General features: G+C 33.2%; 5 protein-coding genes across 5 annotated transcripts; 3 read left to right on the forward strand and 2 right to left on the reverse strand.

The window, feature by feature from the left end:
* Nucleotides 1-6,662: 6,662 nt before the first annotated feature.
* Nucleotides 6,663-7,308, forward strand: EAE98_010821 (uncharacterized protein; the record flags this gene model as incomplete). The annotated part of the gene is given in 3 exon segments (XM_038958443.1): nucleotides 6,663-6,841; nucleotides 6,853-6,976; nucleotides 7,105-7,308. 3 exon segments carry the CDS (start codon nucleotides 6,663-6,665, stop codon nucleotides 7,306-7,308), a joined length of 507 nt encoding a protein of 168 aa, XP_038805268.1.
* Nucleotides 7,309-8,336: 1,028 nt separating this feature from the next.
* On the forward strand, nucleotides 8,337-11,486 carry EAE98_010822 (uncharacterized protein). The gene is made up of 3 exons (XM_038958444.1): nucleotides 8,337-9,494; nucleotides 9,551-9,742; nucleotides 9,809-11,486. Exons 1-3 carry the CDS (start codon nucleotides 8,735-8,737, stop codon nucleotides 10,090-10,092), a joined length of 1,236 nt encoding a protein of 411 aa, XP_038805269.1. The 5' UTR covers nucleotides 8,337-8,734; the 3' UTR covers nucleotides 10,093-11,486.
* A 2,255-nt stretch (nucleotides 11,487-13,741) lies between these two features.
* Nucleotides 13,742-14,760, forward strand: EAE98_010823 (uncharacterized protein; the record flags this gene model as incomplete). Its single annotated transcript, XM_038958445.1, has 2 exons — nucleotides 13,742-14,310; nucleotides 14,376-14,760. The coding sequence occupies 2 exons, from the start codon at nucleotides 13,742-13,744 to the stop codon at nucleotides 14,581-14,583; spliced, it is 777 nt and encodes a 258-aa protein (XP_038805270.1). The 3' UTR covers nucleotides 14,584-14,760.
* A 957-nt stretch (nucleotides 14,761-15,717) lies between these two features.
* EAE98_010824 (uncharacterized protein) lies at nucleotides 15,718-17,983 on the reverse strand. Its single transcript, XM_038958446.1, has 5 exons — nucleotides 17,646-17,983; nucleotides 17,436-17,598; nucleotides 17,292-17,368; nucleotides 16,995-17,241; nucleotides 15,718-16,934 (listed from the first exon to the last, which is right to left on the reverse strand). Exons 1-5 carry the CDS (start codon nucleotides 17,736-17,738, stop codon nucleotides 15,931-15,933), a joined length of 1,584 nt encoding a protein of 527 aa, XP_038805271.1. The 5' UTR covers nucleotides 17,739-17,983; the 3' UTR covers nucleotides 15,718-15,930.
* Nucleotides 17,984-19,713: 1,730 nt separating this feature from the next.
* Nucleotides 19,714-21,478, reverse strand: EAE98_010825 (uncharacterized protein; the record flags this gene model as incomplete). Its single annotated transcript, XM_038958447.1, has 5 exons — nucleotides 19,714-19,842; nucleotides 19,900-20,220; nucleotides 20,302-20,535; nucleotides 20,585-20,648; nucleotides 20,697-21,478. 5 exons carry the CDS (start codon nucleotides 21,476-21,478, stop codon nucleotides 19,714-19,716), a joined length of 1,530 nt encoding a protein of 509 aa, XP_038805272.1.
* Between the last annotated feature and the right edge of the window lie 1,228 nt (nucleotides 21,479-22,706).

Consider the following 22,706-nt stretch of genomic DNA (forward strand, 5'->3'; position numbering starts at 1 on the left):
TAGAGATTAATAACAAGAAGCTTTTATATAACACAATATCAATATATAAGATATATATAATAAATAGATTATTAAATAGTAATAGCAAAATAACTATTTATATTGTATCCTTTTTTCAAATATAATAATAAAATAATTATTTATATTATATTCTTTTTTTAAATAAAAAAACTACAAATTATTATTAAAAGAACTATTTATTTTAATTTGATATTAAAGAATATATTAATTATATAATATTCGATATTATTTTAAAAATTATTATTTATAAATTAAAATTTATTATTTTTAATTATTCTATTTTAAAGAGAATTTCTTTTTATAATATTAGTATATTCAAAATTGGGGGAGTTTAATTAAAATAGTTTCTTTTTTTCTTTAATTCTTTTATTTTATTATTAAAGTAATACAGATTATTAATATAAGTTTTTTATTTATAAAATCTCAAAATAAATAAAAATATCAAATTCAAGAATTATTCTAAATATATTCCTTTTTTTATTCAAAAGAATTATAAATATTAGATTTATTAAATAAGAATTTAATTTTAAGGAAAAGGCTAGTTTTATATATATAAGAAAATATTATAGAAATATATATAGATTATAGATGCTAATAGATTAGTTAAGGATTTCGAAGAATTCTAAGTCTTTAGTAATAATAATAGTATTATAATAAAGATTTGATTTAATATTAATAAAAAGGTTACTTTTTTTAAGAATAATATTAATGTATTATTTTATATTTATTATTTATTATCTAATAATAACAAGATTTTGGTAAATAAATATAATATAATAAAAAAACTTTGGAATTATTTAATTATCAAATATTCTAAAATTAATGATATAATAATAAATAAATATTTTTTTAAGATTAAAATCTTTTTTTTTGATAATATTTCTAATATAACTATTATAGGTGTATAGAATAAGCTTAAAAATCTTTAAAAAAAATTTTATTTATAAATACTTTAGCTAAAACTTTATATATAAATAAATTACTTTTTTAAAGCTTAATCTTATTTCTTTTAATAATATAAAGTTATTATTAATATAATTTATATTATTAATTTTATTTTAAATATTAATAATAAGATTAAGTATTTATAGATTAAAAAAGTCAAAATACAAAATTTTATAAATATAATATATTTTATAAAGGAAAAGAAACATATTTTATTTTATTATTAATATAAGGCTAGTATAAACTCAGAATCTAATATACCTATTATTATTTATAAACTTTATAATAAATCTAATTACTCAATTCTAAAATACTTTTAGTTTTGATACACCAAATATCTTTTGAAATCCGATTTAAAGTATAAATAAAAGAAAAAACAATTTATCTTTTTATTATAAAAAGATAAGAAGTATAAAAAATATAAAGTTTATATTATTAAATCAAGCTTTAATATTATTAAAAGTATTGTTAATAATAAATCTAATTTTAAATATTATTATTTTATTAAGGAAAGTATTAATAAAGTATTCTTATTACAATGATATACTGATATTAGTATTACCTTTTATATATCTAATTAATATTTTTTTTTTTAAAAATCTAATCTATATTCTATAATAAAGGATAATAATTAATAAAAAAGTTATATATTTAAATAAATAAGGAATAATAAATATAATATATAAAAATAGAATAAAAATATTATTAGCTAGAATACTATATATATCAGAATTAAAGGTTAATCTATTTTTAGCTAAGAGAATTTGTAAGATAAGGTTTAAGAATATATTTAGTTTCAAAGAAATATATTTTATATCAAAAAATAATAATAAAATTATTAAAATTATAATAAAAAATGGGATATATATTATTTTGTATATAAAATTAGAATATAAGAATTCTATATTCTTTATATTCTTTATAGAGATAATTAATAAAATAAAAGGAGAAATTAAAGAATTGATTATAATGGAAAAGAAAAGATATCTTTTTTGATATAAATAATTCAATTATTTTAATTCTAATAAGATTAGGAATCTATACAAAATTATTATATTCTAAAAATCAATTAAGGTTTCTTTAACTCTAAATATTTATAAAATATATACTTTTATAAAGATAATCAATAGGATTCTAAATCAATTAAATATACAAAAATCTAAAAGGTTAGAATTGATTTATTTTAATATTATTAATTCTTTTTTAAAGATTATTTAAGGGTATAGATACTTTCTCCTTATTATCAATAGTATTATAAAAGTAAATTAAATTATTTTATTAAAATAGAAAAATAATATAATACTTTTATTAAAAATCTAAAAGCAGAAAATTGAATTTATTATAAAAATAACTATAATTATTATTAAAACTAATAATATACTAAAGCTTTTTTAAACTATTCAGAAATAAAAGATTGGTATATAATTAGAGATTATAATAATTATATTATTTCACTAAAACAGTCTAGTCAAATATAATATATATACTATAAAAACTGATATAAGAGCAATATTAAAAAAAGCTTATTTATTATTAGAGTTTTAGAATAAAATTATTAAATATAATATATATATTTGAAATTACATTAATATTGATTTAAATACAAATAGAATTAATTGAAATCTATTTAAAGTATTTATAAGCACATTACCAGATATCAATATATACAAAATCTAAGAAAATTGATATTATACTTATATTAATCTTAAAACTATTTTAATAGAATAAAGATATAATAAATTCTATAATATAATAAGAATTAAAATATTCCTAAAATATTTAAAAGATATTATTAAATATATAAAGATTTATTTATTAGAATTAGATTATATTTATTACTTTTATTATATTATAATTAATAAAAGCTATAAAAAAGAAAATATAAATCTGAAATTCAAAAACTATATAATTAGATTATAAGATATTAAAAATATAAAATCTAATTACAAATCTTAAAATAAATCCAAGAATATTCCTAAATTATTATTTATTTCAATCAATTTATTAATATTATTAAATAAAATAATTATCAACTTAATAAAGATATATTTACTAATACCAAAACAAATAAAAACTAAAATATTATACTTTAATAAAAACAAATATAAAAATATTCGATAAGTAATGAATAATTTATTAAAATTAGAAAAAAGTAATAAAGAAATAGATATTATTTTATTTAAAATTATTTCAATTTCTGATTTTATACTACTGAATTCGACTACAATTCTACCATTTATAGCATCTACATCTACACCTACTTTTATATTATCAAATTCAAAATATAATTTTAAGAAAAAAAAGAGAGATAATAATAATAATATAAAAGAATATACCTCCAAAATTATTTGATTTCTATTTGCTTTCTTAAATAAATCAATATTAAAACTAATCAAATATACTATAATTGTGATTTTAAATATTTATTAATTTGAAAAAAAACGAATAATAAAATTACTTTCAAAATTTTAACCTTTTTAAATAATATATTAATGAAAATTGAAACCATTTTATTAACAATAAAAATACTTAGAATTAAAATATCAAATATATATAAGAATATAATAGCAAACAAAAAGTATATAAAGAACTAACAAATTATAATTTAAAAAGAAATAGATTTATTAATTAAAAATAATATTTAAAAAGAATTGATTTTATTATAAAAAAATAATTTAATTTCAATAAAATAGATATTTATTATTAAAACAAAAAATAATAAAATAAAGTAATTTAAAATCAAATTGATAATTAAAGAATTCAATCAAGTTTTAAAAAAAGATTATAATAAAACCTTTACTCCTACAATTTATTTTAATACTCTTTATCTTTTCCTTATAATTATTATAAAAAAAGATTTTGAATATTTTTATTTTGATATTAAAAATATATTTATTAAATTATATTTAAAAAAAGAAATCTATTTAATAATTTTTTAAAATATTCAAATTTGTTAAAATCGTATATTATATATATTTTAAAGCCTTTACAAATTAAAACAAACTAATAGAGATTAGAGTTTTTTTTTAAAAAAAGAATTGATTAAAATAGATTTTATATAAAGCCTTATAGATTTATATTTATATACTAATTATTTATAATAATTATTTTTTTTAATTTATATAAATAATATTATTATTATTATTATATAAAAATAAGATATTTAAATAGTTTTATTAATAATTTTTCAGTTTAATTTAATATAAAATCTAAAAAAAATTATAAAATCTTAAAAATATATTATTATTTACTAATAAATCTAAAAAAGTATTAATTATAAATCAAGAAGAATATCTAGATATAATACTTATTTATTTCAAAATCTTCTATAATTAATATACTTTAAGAAAAATATCAATTTTAGATTATAACTAATACAATTAATACTTCCAAATAATAAACTTATTAATATGAATAATACTATAAGTAATTAGTAATATAATTTATTCTATAATTTATATTAAATCAAATATTATATTTAGTTTTAAAAGATTAGTATAAGTTATATTGAATCCTGTTAAATATTATAATGTTGTATTCAAAATCTTATAAATATTTGAAATTAATTATTAATTAGAAATTATATTTTAAACCTAAAAGAATTTAATTAAATATTTATAAAGAATATAATTTCCCATAATAAACTATTAAAGTATATACCAATACAGATTAAATAAATAATAGAATTAATTGAAAAAACATTTTTAATAAAATAATAATATTTTATAATAGATTAATCTTATAAATAAATAAAAAGCAGATATTTATAATTATATTTAATATAAAAACTAAATATATTTCTATAATAATATTTATTAAATAAGAATAATGGGTAATTCAATTTTTAAAAAATTTAAAATAATTATAGTATATCAAAAATAATAATAAGATTTAAATATTAGAAAATAATCAAAAAATATTAATACTAACCAAAAATCTTTATTTATATAAATAATCAAAATATATTAATATATATTATTACTTTATTTAAGATTTTATAGAAAAATATTTAATTAATATTAATTATATTAATATAAATAATATAATTATAAATAAATTAATAAAATTATATATAAAAGTAATATTTAAAAGATTTAAGAATATATTAGAACTTTAAAACTAACTATAGAAACTAAGAGAGTAAGCTTTCTAAAGAAGTATTGGAAGTTGTAGTATATGTACTATACTATTATACATATATTACTTCTACTTCATAGTTAGATTTTACCTTAATACAATTAAAAAATCTACATAGTCAATATTATATACATTCCACTGGCCTGCTCCTTTATTATAAACATATATATATATAGGTGGTATGGAATTTAATACTATTAAAGATATTCAATATTATTTTAATATTGAATATTATTGATAATATATAAAAATACGAATCTTTGATTAGTACGAAACAAGCCGTACGCGAATTTGAGGTTATTTCTAGATTTCAATAATATTAAATTATATATTTAATTGAATTATTATTAATTGATAATAGACTATTAATATTATTGAATATTTTTTTTTCTTTTTTATTACCTTTGAATATAAATATTGATAATTGAGTAGTATTTTTATTATTATCTAAGCTTTATTAGGATTAGTTTTAATTTTTAGTATTATATTTCAATTTTCCTATATATCTTTATAGATATTCATTTTAAGTAATATCTATAATAATGAGTTTTCGATTATCTAATATGTATTATCTATTGTATCAAAAACTTCATATGCGTCATTGTTTTATTGCAGTATATTATTGCTTATACTAGATTTACTATAACACCAAAAAATTAACATTCAAAGTGTAGTCATTGTATTCTGGATGTGTCTATGGAATATAAGAACATATCAGAGTCAATATTATGATTTCTATCGATATAGTAACGTGTAAGTCTAATACAATAGGGTCTTCTGCGCTGTAATACAATGTATAATATACTAGGAAGAAAGAAAGAAAGAAAGAAGGGGGTGAAATTATACCAGAGATTGTTCACATCATCAAACTCAACGGATGTTGTATAGACTACAAACATTTGGGGGTGAAGCCTCGAGATTGGCTGAGAATGCTGGTAGGGGCTACCCACCAGCAGTTGATTGATCAGCTTCGCGAACTCACCTATTCCCTTGAGTAAAGTGATAATACTACACAGAGAATAATCTACCGCGTAAGTAATGGTATAACACTACTTTATAGATTTAACTGATTTCAACTCAGCAACTGGAAATTGTGATGGTTTGAGCGGGCGAGGACCTGAAGATTTTCAAGCTTCTGGCTTCCTGGAAGATTTATTTCACGGTAGAAGAGCTCTCCAAAGAAACTGGTGCTACAACTGTCTTACTTGGCCGCATCTTGAGGTATTTTGCTTCAATGAAGCTTATCAAGGAGACTGGAACAGACCACTGTGCCCCTACGAAAATCACAAAAACACCCGCCGCTCCAGGCAACACAGCTGGTGTCTCTCATCAGCAGATACCGGACTTCTCTGTCTATTAGGATCTGAATCCTGATATTTTGGTAATTCAATCTTGTCGGACTTATGTGGGCTGATCTTCCAAGCTTCCTTGCGAACCACAATTATCAGGCTGTAACTGATGGTAACGATACATACTGGCATTGTACTAATAAATCAGACAGGCATATATTTAGCTGGATTGGACGTCACCCTGATGTAGCAGCAAGTTGCAGAAAATAGATGGCACAATATATGCAAGGCCAGAAGACGTGTCTGGATACTTTCCCCCTAGAAAAAGAAATGTGTGGCTGGAAGCCAACAAGTGGCGAAGACGTGCTTCTAGTCGATGTCTGTGGCAATGTCGGCCCTCTTTTAGATGAATTGAAGGCCAAGACTGCCGGCATCGAAAATCGAATTATGTATTTTGCAGGAACTTCCCAAAGACAGCACCCTGCGATCTGGGAAAGACCAGCGATGCGATACTTATGCAGCTGCGGAGAATCCTGCTGTTCAAATCACGGTGCATGACACTAACACCTCTCAGTCCTTCAAAAGTATGTATAATTCCGTGGTTTGGCCAAGAATTCTAGTTATTTATCCGACCTAAATGTCAAATTTTACTACATTCGAAGTGAATTCCTCGGCTTTCAAAATGAAAAATGCCGCTCTATTCTAAGCAAAGTTGAATGAAAAGATCTTCCCTGACCCCAATGTCAATTGGCAGATGACCCAAATTGATATTTCAATGATGGCATGTTCTGCCTCTCTTGAGCGAACAGAGGCAATGTGGGGTGCGTTTCGTGATTCAGTTGGACTCAACGTTGTAAGAAAATATTTCTATCAACCTGAGTTTTGTGACGGTGTACTGGTCGCTGAACGCAAGTGAAATGCATCTTTGGAACAATTCTTAGAAGGGACGAGGAAATCAGGTAGGGAAAACCAGATATCGAAATCAACTGGGTAGCTAGCCAGTTTCAGAGTAGAATGAAAAAGGCCGTCTGGAATAAGGATAATTTATTAATTAGCTTCTACGTAGTCGTTCGTGTAAGGATGGCGAGGTAATCCACATGATAATCGACAGCTGAATATTTGCTCATCTCTTCGAGGCTGGAAGCTTGGAATTCGATAAAATCTAACATGATTTTATAAAAGTATAATTTTCCTTTAATTTACGCATATCTGGTGCTGGATACGCATATCTGATCCTGATCTATGAACATGGCCGAGTTAGATGTAGGAAGGTCACGTTACCATCATTTAAATGGGTCAATCAGAGCTTTCAAATACGGGTAGTCCGGCCTTCCCTTGATAGGGATTTTGCCCTCAATTCCCACAGCCTACAGCCAGGAAGTTATTGGTGTTTGATAGTCGCACAAACTAGCTATTTCTGCTACGCACAAATTTATATGTCAGCCATCTTTCACACTTGGGCAAGGAGCATTGATGGAAATCTTGGCATTAATTGCCTCGACCAAATGTCTACTGATCTATACTATATTTAGTCTAGTTTCATATTCATCACTCCAACATCACGTGATCAAAAGACACGGCAAACTTTCTTTCCACGACACGCCACACGTCAAAGTACTAGGTGCCCAGATGGTTGCGCAACATTTATTGCAATTGTACAAAACACAGTCTCTCCATCGCCATCGCTATATCAATCATCTCCATCGCACGATATTTATTACGACTTTACGAGTACATCCACCCTGGCGGTGGTTACGTTCTTCACCTGTAGGTAGGCGGATCTCGAGACTCCTCTTCTAGGATGGCTAGGTACCACCTCTTGTAGGCTGATCAAATGTCACCTGTAGCAGACGGATCTCGAGACACCTCTTCTAGTAGGATAGCTAAGTATCACCTCTTGTAGGCTGATCAAATGTCACCTGTAGCAGACGGATCTCGAGACTTCTCTTCTAGTAGGATAGCTAAGTATCACCTCTTGTAGGCTGATCAGATGTTACCTGTAGCAGACGGATCTCGAGACTTCTCTTCCAGTAGGATGGCTAAGTATCACCTCTTGTAGGCTGATCAGATGTTACCTGTAGCAGGCGGATCTCGAGACTCCTCTTCTAGTAGGATGGCTAAGTATCACCTCTTGCAGGCTGGTCAAATGTCACCTGAAGTAAGGAGACTGAGTATCTCCTCCCTACAACGAGCTTGGTTTCTAGATAAATATATTGTTGAGGATAGTATTCCAAGGCTTCTCATTCTGCTCATATTGGTCGCATCTTATTACCTATCAGAGTAGCGCTAACAATTGTCTTTGCAGGTGTCCCATCTTCAATACATTATAACAACAGGACGCTATGGCTTCTCGGACGTTCGGCTGTACAGAGGTGCCCGTAGTTATTAAATGGGTGGATGCTGGACAATACAGCTATATTGGCACACGAATTCAAAATCTACGAATGAATATACACCTCGGCACGCACGAAAGTCCCAAATTGCTCTTTTGGTTCACAGTAACAGTTGGAGTTACAGCGAGCCCTGAATCCTCTACGATACGTACAAAGTTGCTCTACTTCGTTATCCAAGCTAGTTTGCTTGGTTACAACGAGAATAATACATGTCTCTCATTAGAGACTCCAAACTCTGATTGTTCTCCCGACACTAGCGCTGCTATACGAGAGGCTGGCATATGTTCCGACTATGCCTCTGTTTCCCGAATATGCTTTCAGCTCCACAATCATGGCACAGTGTTCATGCCTCCTACTGAGAAGCATGCCTTTACCCCTGCATCGGATAATGTATTACAACTATTGGCTAGTATGGAGTCCCTCTCCCAGGCTAAGCAATTCTGGGTATATACATCGCTTGAAGGTTCGCTTCTTACGAATATTTGGAAAAGGATCGATCGAATACGTAAGGGAACTTTTACAGGCGACTTTACGACTCAGAGTGTATATAAACGTGGTATGGTGTGCGACAAATGGACGAATTTCAATCAATTTGTGAGACAGGAAACCCCGGCAAAACATAAAAGCAATCTTCATGGTGTAAAGCATAACTCCGACGCTCTACCGCTATATACCAGTGAATGTCAGGGTGCTGGAGTGGAATACACAGGTAATTTAGTAGGTGACTTAGTGGTAAGCAATAGCGCTGACATTCCAAAAATAAAGATGATGATCGAATACACGAATCTAGTAGAATCTCTGGCAAACATTCATCTTCCCATGATCTTGATCAACAGCTTGTAGATACAGAGTCCGATGAAGAATTGTCTATAGGGCGGAAACGCAAATACAACAAGATATCTTCCGATACCCTAGGCAACCTGAAGAACTTCAATAGTGCTAGTATACTTGATTCTAGTGAGCTATTCGTTTCGTACCTCTTTCTCTCAAGATTCCTCCAGTACTGATAACTATGCCACCTAGATAAACCGTGCTTAGATCGACAAAGCTCTAGAGTTCGGTTTGCCAAGGTTCGTAGCGAAGTTCCGGGCTATCTTGAAAAGCAATTGGCTACCTTTATGCGTTGGGTGTTAGAGATCGACTTACACTTGGAGAAGGATTGTGAGCAGATCTTCTCAGATCTTGGCGGGGCAGTATCTTGTGGAGACATAACTAGATTTAACGAAATCAAGACAGATTGCATGGCGAATATTTACATTACATATGCTAAGAGAGGATCTAGATGGGTTTTAAGGAATACTATCTGAAAAAGACATTGCTACAACTCTAGTTTGAGCTATAGTTATAGTATTTTCGATACAAACAATAACACTTTGTCTCAAAAGAACTATAAGAGCAGGATACAATTTATTCTCAGAATTTATAACTATAGAATTGAGAGCCTAATGTTTACAGATAGACAGAGTCCTCAAGTAATCCCACATCTATACTATAATGGATAATGGTATATCGATAGATCTATAGTAGTTTTGCTTGTGTAGATGATGGCCCAATTTTTGACGATTTTATCCACGTTTCGCTTTTCATGTGAAATTGATGTGGTTCGATGTCCATCTGTTTATTCACTTGACTTAAATTGTATATTACAAACTTTCCTCAGCTTGCCATCTGGCTTCTGGTCCCTTGAATACTCAGCTCCCCAAGTGCCTTTGAGGCAGAAGCTGGAGATGAAGATTTCAGATACCCGCCATCGCAGAGAGCAGTTCTCATAGCTTGATAGATCATAGCTGGTTCGTTGGTCGGCAAGATCCTTTTCTCGATGTGGAGACTATCATGATAACATTTATAAGGGTTCTCAACTTCTGCAAATATGTGTATGGAATGTCGGTTGGGTACTGTACAAGCTTCGTTATTGTTCGCTTCGCAGGGCGCTGATCATTGCAGAATTGAGACTTGCTGTGATCGATCGAGGAATACTGATTTTTGTGTCTGATTCATGATGGGAAACAATCCTTGGAAAAAGATAGTATGCCTGATGAAATTTTGATCCTTGCAGACCACATCTCCTTCTTAGTTGTCTCCTTCTTAATTGAGCCAGTGATCAGATTGGCGATGTAAACCGGGTTGATAGCCAACCCTTATTTGCTTTTGATTTCTTTGGTAGTAACGGTCCCCTTCTTTCTAGATTTGTATCGTTCTCGTCGGGCAGCAGATGTCCGTCTACTTGTGATCAGTGTACGTCCACATCGGAATACCTGGATGCTCCATATATGTAGGTTAATGCCGGGCGAGTATAGGAGCAGGGGCCAGAGCGATGTGACGATTCGCATACTGAGAGAACAGTGGACTCTCCACAACAATCCAGTTTTTATAATTCTCCTGTTCTTGGACAAGTTCTCGAGTATGCCACCAGTGGGTGCATGGATTGACGGGACACTTCCGAACTTTCGAAATTTCTGATAATTTCATCCTTCAATTGTTTGATATCAAAATTTATGATTTGATTGTTTCAAATCCAATGAATTGGTGTAACAACTTCCAGGATATCTGATTCGATATATCAAGATATATTCACAAGTCCATTTTTTTAGTGTCCCGTCAATCCATACACCCACTGGTGTGCTGGTCTCTTTTTTCTGCCCGAACGGGCTCTACTCCGTAGATCCCATACTGATCCTAATTATTCTGGACTCTTATCGGCTTGACGTTTAACGCCTTCTCCTACAGCCCCCCCTCCCCACCTCCCCCGAGCTAGCAGACATAACAAGATCGACGCTGAGAGCGGGTGAAGTGATCGGCAATTCATTCAAGCGGACGCACGAAGAGTCGATCTCGATTTAGTCTTTCAGCTTTATCCCGCTTTTGTTGTGCGAATAAAAATCACATATTCTACCGACCTATATACCGTTTCTATAATACTTTCGAGGGCTTGTTTTGATTGAATGCTGGGCCCATGCGTAGAGTAAGAGTACTTTCTTGTATCTTTTTGTGTACAAAAACATCCCCAAGTGTGCTGTGTTCCGGTACAAATGCAATCTAACTTAGTATGATATCATACTGACAACACTCCATTTCCCAATGACTGTAAGACCACGGCTAAGGAACACGAAGCAGCAAAACGAGCCCTGCTTACTTCCCTTACATGAGGAACTGCAAACCGTGGTTCACCATTTCGGCATTTCTGCGGAGAGAGTCTTGGCTGACGGTTTTAACGAGGGCGTGGGGGAAGGTGGGGGTCGGGTTCTTCGGACTCTGAAGACAGGTTACTGGACTGGGTGAATAATGAGTTGTATTTTCTAGATGGGTCCCGGAGAGTTTTTAGCAGTTCGCAAGCTTTTTAGCAGTTGACAAGCTTTTTAGCAGTTGACAAGCTTTTTAGCAGTTCGTAAGCTTTTTAGCAGTTGGCAAGCTTTTTAGCATTGTTGCGAGTTTACTCAGCTTATTTTAAGTACTAAGCAATCGAAATAGGTAGTAAATAAAATGATCTCTCCAGAGGTCCGGGTACTCCACTTTATTACCAATCTACCGTAGAGTAAACCGCCTCAAAATAAGAATATTTGATAGATATACTAGGCATTTAATGAATAATCTATTGAAATAACGAATCAAACAACTCCGGTGCTTACTGCAACCCTAACCCACGATGAGCTTAGATTACTAATCCTTGGTAGGCTTTTTCGAATTTTCCGAATGAACACGCGTACAGGAAAGCAAACCCTAACCCCTCTCTAGATCAAAATACGAGCCATCCTATCACATCACCAAAAATCAACATCATTTCATTATTCAAAATTAGATAAGCAGCAGCAGCAGCAGCTAGTTCTTGACAGCTTCATCCCCTCCCCTCTTCTCTCCTGCCCACCCTTTAGCGTTCACCTTCCTTCTGCGGTACAATACGAAAAGATAAATACACTTTATACTTTATGCGGATCAGCTTTCCCGTTCCTAGACCCGTACGACGTTGTAGGCGAAGTCTAGTGTAGAAAAGAAACTTTCCACATATTAACCTTAAATTTTCCGAAGAGACTAGGCTCACCGTGGAAACAGGGTACGCCCCTACAATATCTTGGTAAGGCTGCGAGTGATTGATATCTCAAGGGTTACTGATTACGTAAGTATAATAAAACCTTTCCATAAGAATACTAGTTCTTATAGTCTTTTCTAAAGATATACAGAAATATTCTTATATAGAGATTCTACCTAATTTCAATATAATAATAATTTCCTTTTAATTGATTCTGAGTAGATTAATATCGTAATATTTTTTAAGTTTCAATTAAATCTCTTTAAAATTCTAATCAATATTTGATATATATTTATTATATAATAACTAATTCTGTAAATTCTATTGATTCAATAAGAATATATATACTAATTGAAGATTTATATAATTGATTCTAAATAATGAAAATATTATAAATTTATTTCAAGGTTAATAAAATCACTTAAATCTATTAAAATTTATATTTTTCTTTTCAGAAATACTATTTTAAATATATTAGGAATGATTTATTTTATTATTAACTTATAAAAGTATAAATATTTTGAATGATTTAAAAGAATAGATTTATTATATAAAATCTATTCATTTATTGTTTTCTAATAAAATCTATTCAAAACTTATTAAAAACTTCAAATGTTTTAAAAGCTTAAAAATTATAAAAGTTAAAAATTTGAATAAAAGGATTCAAAATTCTAAAATTTGAAGAGGATGACTGAATATTTAATAAAATTAGTAGAAGCAGTATTGGAATTTTAGAAAACAGCAACTTTTATTAAAAATGAGGCTTACAAGACTTATCTCATCAACCTCTATTTAGAGGAGATACAAGCCTACCTGTGCACTTACAGTCGCTAGTCAAAAAAAGTCTATATAAAACACCACATCCTCAATCTTTCAGAGTTAAAGTAGATATTCCTGAAAGCTACTACCTCATCTCGCTATATTATAGTATCATGTCCTCTCAACCATTTACGAAGAAAGTTATCGCTCTCACAGGCTCAGCTTCCGGCATCGGCCTCGAAACAGCAAAGTTACTTGCAAGTCGTGGAGCGAGATTGTCACTTGCAGATATCCAAGAAGACAAATTGAAGGAACTTCAAGCGCAGCTGGAATCAGAGTACCATGTGGACGTGATTATCACTAAGGTCGATGTAAGAAAGTTCGAAGAGGTGGAAGCATGGATTAACAAGACCATAGACAACTTCGGAACGCTAGATGGCTCAGCCAATCTGGCTGGTGTTGCTCCGAAGTCTATTGGACTGAAAGGCATCGTCGAACAAGACTTGGACGAGTGGGAGTTTGTCTTGGGAGTCAATTTGACCGGGACAATGAACTGTTTAAAGGCTCAGCTGAAAGTAATGGCTAGCAACGGCTCAATCGTGAACGCTTCCTCAATTCGGGGAACATCTGGAGCAGCAAACAATGCCTCTTATTCTTCGGCTAAGCATGGGATCATCGGGCTCACAAGAACGGCAGCAAAGGAAGTAGGTGGGAAAGGAATTAGAGTGAATGCAATTTGTCCGTAAGTGATCTTTGCTCTATCTTATCTCCGCCATGACGTTTCTGTTTTCTGAAGACTAGCTTTAGGGGCCGTATTTCAACACCAATGCTAAAGACTGCGGAAAACTTGATTGGTCTTCACCTGCAGCCTGGAACTGCAAATTACCCACCAATTGCACTGGGGAGAGACGGAGAAGCTAAGGAAGTTGCTCAGCTGGTCGCATTTCTGTTGAGTGATGAGTCGATGTACATCTCAGGAGCTGACATTAGCATTGATGGCGGATGGAAATGTTAGACGAAGTAGATGACCGAGCTAGTTGTGTGCTCTCGCTCGAGATGTTCATGAGGAAGAACAGCTTGTAATCTAGAATCTTACTTCCGAGCTCTACACTCTTTTAGTGAACTCCATCATTAAAATTGAGATGTCAAGTTTTGTGGATTGCTGCCAGTGAAAGACCATATTCTGCCCCTGCCCGAGAGAACATGTCTATGTGCATGTATCTACAAAAGATCGTACACGGCCAGGGCTAGAGCCGTAGACGTCATATGCCAGGCTCACTCACTCCGCTTCTGCTACTGCTCAGCACAAGGTGCGTCCTAGTCCCTCCGGACTTTGAGACTATTCTGGCTATACCGTATAAACTCAGTAGAGTGCAAAAATACAAGTGGAAAAAATGTCAGATTTCAACTAGTCCGGCTGAAGGAAACTACAATATGCTAGGCTATATGCTGCTTGGTAGAATCCGAGTCTACTGAGTTTATACAGTACTTGGCATTCATCTGTATCATTCACCTGCAGATTTAGATTTCATATAGCAAAACCTCTCCATAAGAATCCCCTCTATAAGAATAACCACTCTATAAGAATATATTGTTCGATTTCAAAAAGAAATTAGATTTGAAAATAATCTATATTCTTAAAATCCTTCTATTAGAATATTCTTTTAATTTTCGATTTCAAAATCATATATATATTCTTACTAAATTAATAGAATTAATAGAATTGGTTATTATTAATTTTATCAAACATTCAGTTACTCTGTTTAAATTTTCGAATCTTAAATTCTTTTATTCCATTTTTTATAATTTTAATGTTTTTAAAAGATTTTAAAATAGATTTTATTAAAAAGCGATTATTTAATAAAGTTTATATAACAAATCTATTATTTTGAATTATTTGAAATACTTTATATTTTCATAAATTAATAGTAAAATAGATTAATCTTAATAATATATTTTGAATATAAAAATAAGGAAAAGATCGATCGCTTTTTAATGTATTTTATAATACTTACGCCTTTAACCTCCGTAAACCACGCGATTGAAGTTCAATCTTTGTCCTCCGTAGGACCCTCAACTTCCAATGGAATTTAAACACTTCACTGTTTATTTTGGTAGCAAAAGGGTTATATTGATCAAGAGCTTATCAGTCTAGCTACTCTTGGGTATCGGCTTTCTCTAAGCATTGAAAATGCAGAAAGACAAGTAAAGCCATTACCACAAGGAGAAAATGTATAGAAGAGTTAAATCAATTGGGCTATCAAAATATCAAACTACCAAAGCAGCTCAAACCAAGTGGGAAAAAGAAAAAACAACGGAGAGCCCAAAATTCCTGCTTGAATACCGGATTCACCAAACTATTCTATCTAGGAACCTCTTTTAACAAGACCCACAAATCGGGCTTGTTCCATGTCTGATAAACTTTCATGTACTTACCCGCACCATCCATATCCCAGAGTTTATTGGTTGACCCAAGTTCTCCCGTTGTCACCAGTGACATGTCAAAGTTCCATAGTAAACGGGAAGTGATAAGCCTCATTTCGAAAAAGGACAAATTCTTCCCTATGCATCCCCTAGGTCCAAGACTGAATGGCTGAGAAGCGTTTAGTTTGTCGTTTACAAACCTCTCATCACCGAGCCAACGTTCCGGGATAAATTTTTGAGGGTACTTGAAGTTCAACGATGAGTTTATGGCAGCCCAAGGTGCTACAGCGACGGTGGTTCTACCGGGAACAAAGTGTCCATCAATGACAGAGCCACCCGGAGGAACGATTCGCTGCTGATTTGCAGGCGCTGGCGAATACAAACGAAGTGCCTCACTAAGTGTTGCGTGAAGGTAGGGCAAATCTTTGACCGTTTCCCAAGTTATATCATGCTCGGAGGTGAACCTTCCTCTAACTTCGTCTATAAGACGTTTATAAACTTCAGGGTGAGTACAGATGAAATAGGTCCAACCAGTGAGTAGACTCGCGGTTGTTTCTGTCCCTGCACTTATGAGCAGCACCATGTTAAGAATGATTTCTGTTTGCGATAACGAGTTCTTCGCCTCCTTGTTCTTCAGAATGTGGTAAATGAAGTCCTTATGGTCACGATCTCCATCTGCGAGGCGGCGGAGCGTCTTCTCGCGAGAATTCTGGAAATGTACTTTTCTCCATGATGCAGCTTCGGATGGGATAAGAAATTTCACCATCAACTTCTGAAGCCAGGTATTCACACCCGCTATTCTACGTATGGATTGGTCCCATGCGGCAGATTTGAAGACGTTGATAACAGATGTGGACCACTCTGTAGCCCCACCTTGATCTAGACATCCAAATGGCTCTGCGAAGCAGAGATCACCCATCATATCAAAAGTTGTGTAAGTGTCTATACACCTCATCTATCAGTCAAAAACATCGGCATTCGATCCAACGAAGTATCACTTACACCAATTTGAAAAGTTTATCGGTCGATTCTCTGCAATAATTTTCTTCAACCGTCCCACGAGTTTATCGACATGGCTTCGCATAATTTCTTCTTGTTGCAATAATGCTGTGTTGGAGAAGACATGTGCCAAAGCTCTACGCTGCCGAGTATGAGCTTCATTTGGTGCCAAGCTAATACCCGTCTGGCCGTCAAGAGGAGAAACCGCCCCTATGAAAATCGGACTTTTTTCAAAATTGGGACCGTTTTTCTGCCTTATATTAACCGCTATGCATTGATTCATGGTTGAGAATCACCCACCTGAATTCCATAAATGTCATCCCACGCACGATCGCCGATAAAGCTGAGCTCGTTTGGGGCAACTCTCACAACAGGACCTTAATTTGTTTTAGTAGGAACTCATTTCCCCGAAAGATGGAGTAAGGTGCAGGAATAGTTACTCACCATATTTTTCATGGAGCTGCCGGTAATACGAGTGCTGTTTCCCAGTTGCAATAACCCATGAGCCGGGTATTTCAGATATCCTATTGAACCATGGCCCTGGGAAGGCACTGAGCGGGTGAAAGAAAAATTTCCAAAGGACTTGTGAAATAAGGACTACCGTGACCTGGTAATGTTAAGGAATTGACCGCCCTATCGTATGAATAGACTCACTAAAACCGCAACGGTTGTTTTGAGTGCCGTCAGATCTTTGAAATCGAGCAGCATAATGTATTTTTCAGACAGGTCTTTAATGCTGAGCAGCATGATGTCCTTGTGGGACAAGCAAATTTCATAAGAGTGATTATGAGTAGTGATTTATCTGGGGAGTGTGTTCGTATTTCGAGAGTTGTGAAAAAAAAAACGAATAAGCACTGCAGGATTGAGGAGGATGGATTTTCAAACAAATATGCTTGTAGGAAACTCTAAACTTCAGTTCAACGTCAGAGATGGGGCTTGCGATTGATTTGAAGCAAACTCAAACCCGTAATATACTTCGTATCTTGAAATGTTTCGCGGGCTTGGCAACTTTCGATCTACGTTGTTTTCTCCTCTAATCTTGGGAGAATAGATTGACCGATATTCCTACTATTTGAATGTCTCTGCTACGTATACAATCTAATTCTTTCAATTAATTTAAAAATTATCGAGAACTTTGATTTATGAGATATCTAGCTAGTAACTTAATCTTTAAGTAAGTGATAAGATATGAGATTTTTTAAACAAGTTACAAAATTCATTATGGTTTTTTTTTACAAAACGATTAGTCTATTTTTTTTTTAGAATCTCTTAGGGGAGATTTTTTTTTATCATCTATGAAAAGAATAAATCATTACATTCGTTAATTGATTGATTTGATTAATTAAAATATTTTTTCATTATTAAAAGTCATTAATTTATAGCAAAGGGGAATTGTTTTCTTTAAATTATTTTATTTCTATATTGCTAGAAGAATATAGATTAATTAAATATTTAAATATATTTAAGTATTCAAATCCTTTTCAAATACGTTAATGTAAGTTTTATGTAGGTTTATAAAAGTATATTATTAATATTCAAAGTTGTAACAAGATCAATATTTTGAAAGTTATATACATAGCAGGAACATGTATATAGTGGGGATATCGCTTATCTACGAGACACTCCGCAATGAAACCCCGCAAAGTCCGAACGGAATAATTGTTTCTAGGGTTGTTAGACCCATAGTGGGGGTCTATACGTAGCACTGTGTAATGGTACGTGCACCCTCATCAAAACAACGCGTAGAGAGCATTGGTCAATTGTGGCCTGTTTTTTCTCCTACGTATAGGGGGTGCAAACTTCGATCCAGGTCTTACTTCGCTAAAGAACGAAAATCCACTTAATGTCCACTCGTACAACCCCTAGTAACCGCCTCGTAATTGTTCCACTAACTAACCTTCGCTCAGGGGACAGAACAAGATTTTTCATGAATCGTTATCTATATGCCTCTAGTTAAACTTTATGTGAGTGTGTCATTTCGAACATTAATACTGCATTGACAACTCACTCGTTGATCACTCATCATCTCATGTTGTTCTGATTTAACTCTTTTCTTGCATGCGAGTTCTCGAAAGTGTAAGTGAGAACCCTACTATCTCGGCTACTGTGAAACTAAAATCTCCATGATCTACTAAATTTCTCTCTAAGAGGAAGCTAGTTGATCTCTCGAAACTTGATTGTGCTTTGTCTCCCCCGATGTAGCTGAGAGCGGGGGCGCAGGGGTGCGAAAGCGATAATGAGTTCCGGAGTGAACTCTTCTTCCTTCTTCATTTTCATAGTCATATCAAGTTCTGGAGATCAAAATCGCTAGACGGCGTGTTCTAATCTCTGCAAGAACATGTGGGGATATATGGCACCTTAGCTACGATGTATTTATGCCCATAGCAAATAAGTGAGGCTGGAATTTTCCAATCGACACAAGAATTTAGAAAAATGGACCAGGGGAGAGATATATGCAATCTGAACATGATGATTGAATCTTAGACTTAAAAGGAAAGTCATTGGCGAGTCTCCGAAGCAAATTAGTAGTCAAATTTCACAACAGGTGGCGCCTTCTATCGAACATGATAGAGTACCGCTGGAACGAGGATTGAGATATGGAAAACAATTACTGAAGAGCAGTTCTATTGTACTTGAATAATTCATGTAACTATGAGATAGCTAAACTATACTGCTATGAACATTTGATTGAGATTGAATATTCAGTGAAACTCCTATTGAGCTATTTTGATTCTGCACCCTCACTTTCAGTAACTTTAACAAGCATGTTTGACTCGAGAAAGACTCCATAGCTGAGGACATCGCAAGGTTTGGCGGGGCTCGTTAGCTGGAGGTCAAAGGCTCGCAATATCTGGGAAAAAATTCAAATTAGCTCAAGATTTGTGAAAAATTGTGATCAGCTACCAACCTCAAAGACGGACTTATTTAGCTCCATGAACGCGACTGTTTTTCCAACACACATGTATTGACCATAACCAAAGGCAAGTTCCACATTGCGCTCCATCTCGCCCCTCTTCGACTTTTCGAGCTCCATGTAACGTTCTGGTCTGTAGACGTCTGCATCATCTCCAAAAAGAGCAGTGGATCTCAACAGAGAAGAAGTATTCATACAGATTGCTGTACCCGCTGGTATGAACATTCCATGAAATTCTTCCCCACCATCTGGGACAATTTTGGGGAAGAGTCCTAGAAGAGGAGGACGCATACGAATGCCTTCGTAAATGACAGCCTGCCGTTAAGTAAGCACCTGTCATGGAGGGAATGAAAAATAGAATGGTATTGTATAGTTGGGATGAAAATGTAAACCAACCTGAAGAAATGGAAGCGACTTTGCCTCTTCGATTTTGATAGGACTTGAAACTTTCCCCTCTGCGACGGCGAGGTTGATCTCAGCCTTAAGCTTCTGATAAACACGAGGACACGTCATTATATGTATCAATGTAGAGCGAATAGCGGATGCAGTGCTTTCTGCTCCAGCAACAATCATGAAGAGGCCTTCGACTTCGCACTCCTGCTGATTAAAACCATGCTTGATGAATGAACCCTGGCACTAGGTTAACTTTTATCAATCTCAACGTAGTCTAGATACTCACAAGCATGTCTTGCTTTTCCTTCGCATCTGGTGCAAACCTCTTACCCACTTGATGCTCTGCTATCCTATGTGTTGTCAGTATAGCCAGAGTCGAATGGAGGGCTCCCACTTACGCCATTAAAGCACCGAATCCAGTTTTATCAGTAGGCTTTGGGCCAAGAACTTTGAGAAAGGGGGGAGAAAAGAGAAACTTTCTAATCCAAGGAGTATCCGCCGATGTTGACATCCGTGGCCAGAGTTCGCGGACTTCACGGAGGAAGCTGTATTGATCGGTTTCTTCCTTGAGGTAGCCGAATTCCTCACCAAAGGCAAGCCGAGTAATCACATCCATGGTAAAGAAGGTCGACAATGGGCCAAGATCAAGCAATGGCTGATGAGGGTTGACAGGATTAGATGCGTATTTCGAGCGCATTAGGCCGATGAGAGTTTGCAGCTGAGCATTAACACCGACCTCCAAGTCAGGCATATCGCGTCCGCTGTATGCTGGCGCAGCTCTTGCTTTTGCCTTGGCGTGAGGGCCTGGCTCCAGTATCGTGAACATGTTGTCATAATATGGATTGAATCGACCGGTCAAATACCAGTCCCCTCGACGGTGGGAGCTGCGAGCTGAAGAAATCTTTTTGATGATATCAGGATCATCAGTAATGATGTCTTTTGGTCCAATTCGTACTAATGGGCCATGTTTTTTGTGTAAGTCGCGGTGAACCCAGTATTGTTTTCCGCTGTAGGTTGTTTTTGCAAGCCAAAGATACGAGAATTTGGCAAGGAAGGATGGTGCTGGTATCTTTCGTAGAGGATACCAAGCTAAGACTGCACTGACAGTGTACCAAAGAACAATAGACCCCAGGCTCAGCAAGCAAACGAACGAGCCGAGACTCAATGTAGAATCAGACATGACTTCTGTTTTTGTGGGAAGGCTAGTCGTCGATGATGTTAAATGATACAAAGATCTCAAAATTTCAAAGGTAGACCATGCAGCAAAATGTTTAGGAGAGTATTGTGAAAGATTGTAAAGGTGAAGAAGGGATTTTATTATCACAGAGGATAAGGTAGTAATATCCTATACGGCACAATCTGAAACTAGAAAATATAATACGTAGTTCGATCTGGCTAAGAGTGCGAAGATCTGTCGAAAACTCAAATCCGCGAGTGGCGATAAACATACATGATGACGACCTGTCAAATGAGAGTCTAATTTCAATAATATTCACAAGAACATCCATCGTATCGTGTTATTAATTGCGGCTATCAAGCTGAAAATGGAAGGTAGCCTCGGCTAAACTTTAAGCTTTCAGGACAATTGCGCCCGGAAGTCTAATTTGAGTTAATCGGGGGTTCATATTTATTCACCCCCTTATCTACAATAAGGGGGCCTCAGCAATTCGTCAACTTTTCAGCAATTCGTAACTTTTAATGATAATTCCTATAATTTTTATTTTTTTAATAATATAAATAGATATTTGTAATCAGATTGAACTAATAATTATTTTGAATATTTCAGAATATCTTTATCTTTTATAAATAAAAAGTTAGAAAAAATTGATCCTATTCACCGGGGAGATTTCACACTAAAAAAAAAAGTTGACGAATTGCTGAAAAAGTGACAAATTGCTGAGGCCCCCTCATTAGTACAATGGGGGGTGAAGAGGATCGTAACCTCCGATTAATGGCGACAAGTTTCAGGTGACGTATACAAGATGCTTGTATAAGCGGAATGATTTTTAATCATATCAGCTCCTTTTCTATGCACATATGCGATATGATTTACAGAGTTATTCATCCGAGTTAATTCACATTCATGTGACACAGGGCTGGTGTTCTCCAGTTTTCAATGTAGAACCTAGAGAAGTTAAAAATGGAACAAAAGAAACCCTTGTGTCACTGAGCACAGACAAACAAAAAGTGGCACTAATCGGAACATTTACGACACGATTGTGTTTGGGTCAGATCTATTGATTGAACATACCCAAGGGGCAATACCCGCCTCTCAGAGGGCTTCCTCTCTTTTGTACTAATTATAGTGACTCTAAATTGTATTGTATTGATGTTGACTCGTATCTAGTAGTAAGAGTTCGCAACCTTACAACCACCTTGTCATTATCTCGGCTTTCTTGCTATAGTAA

Source organism: Botrytis deweyae (genome assembly GCF_014898535.1).
Source record: "Botrytis deweyae strain B1 chromosome Unknown BDEW_040, whole genome shotgun sequence".
Taxonomy (NCBI): Eukaryota; Fungi; Ascomycota; class Leotiomycetes; order Helotiales; family Sclerotiniaceae; genus Botrytis; species Botrytis deweyae.

Coding starts and splice junctions, on each gene's coding strand:
- EAE98_010822 (XM_038958444.1), top strand. CDS start 8,735: ATGGCTTCTCGGACGTTCGGCTGTACAGAGGTGCCCGTAGTTATTAAA. Junction 9,495..9,550: donor TGCTGGAGTGGAATACACAG/GTAATTTAGTAG, acceptor CCAAAAATAAAG/ATGATGATCGAATACACGAA. Junction 9,743..9,808: donor TGCTAGTATACTTGATTCTA/GTGAGCTATTCG, acceptor TATGCCACCTAG/ATAAACCGTGCTTAGATCGA.
- EAE98_010824 (XM_038958446.1), bottom strand. CDS start 17,738: ATGCTGCTCAGCATTAAAGACCTGTCTGAAAAATACATTATGCTGCTC. Junction 17,369..17,435: donor GCAGCTCCATGAAAAATATG/GTGAGTAACTAT, acceptor AAACAAATTAAG/GTCCTGTTGTGAGAGTTGCC. Junction 16,935..16,994: donor GATAAACTTTTCAAATTGGT/GTAAGTGATACT, acceptor TGAGGTGTATAG/ACACTTACACAACTTTTGAT.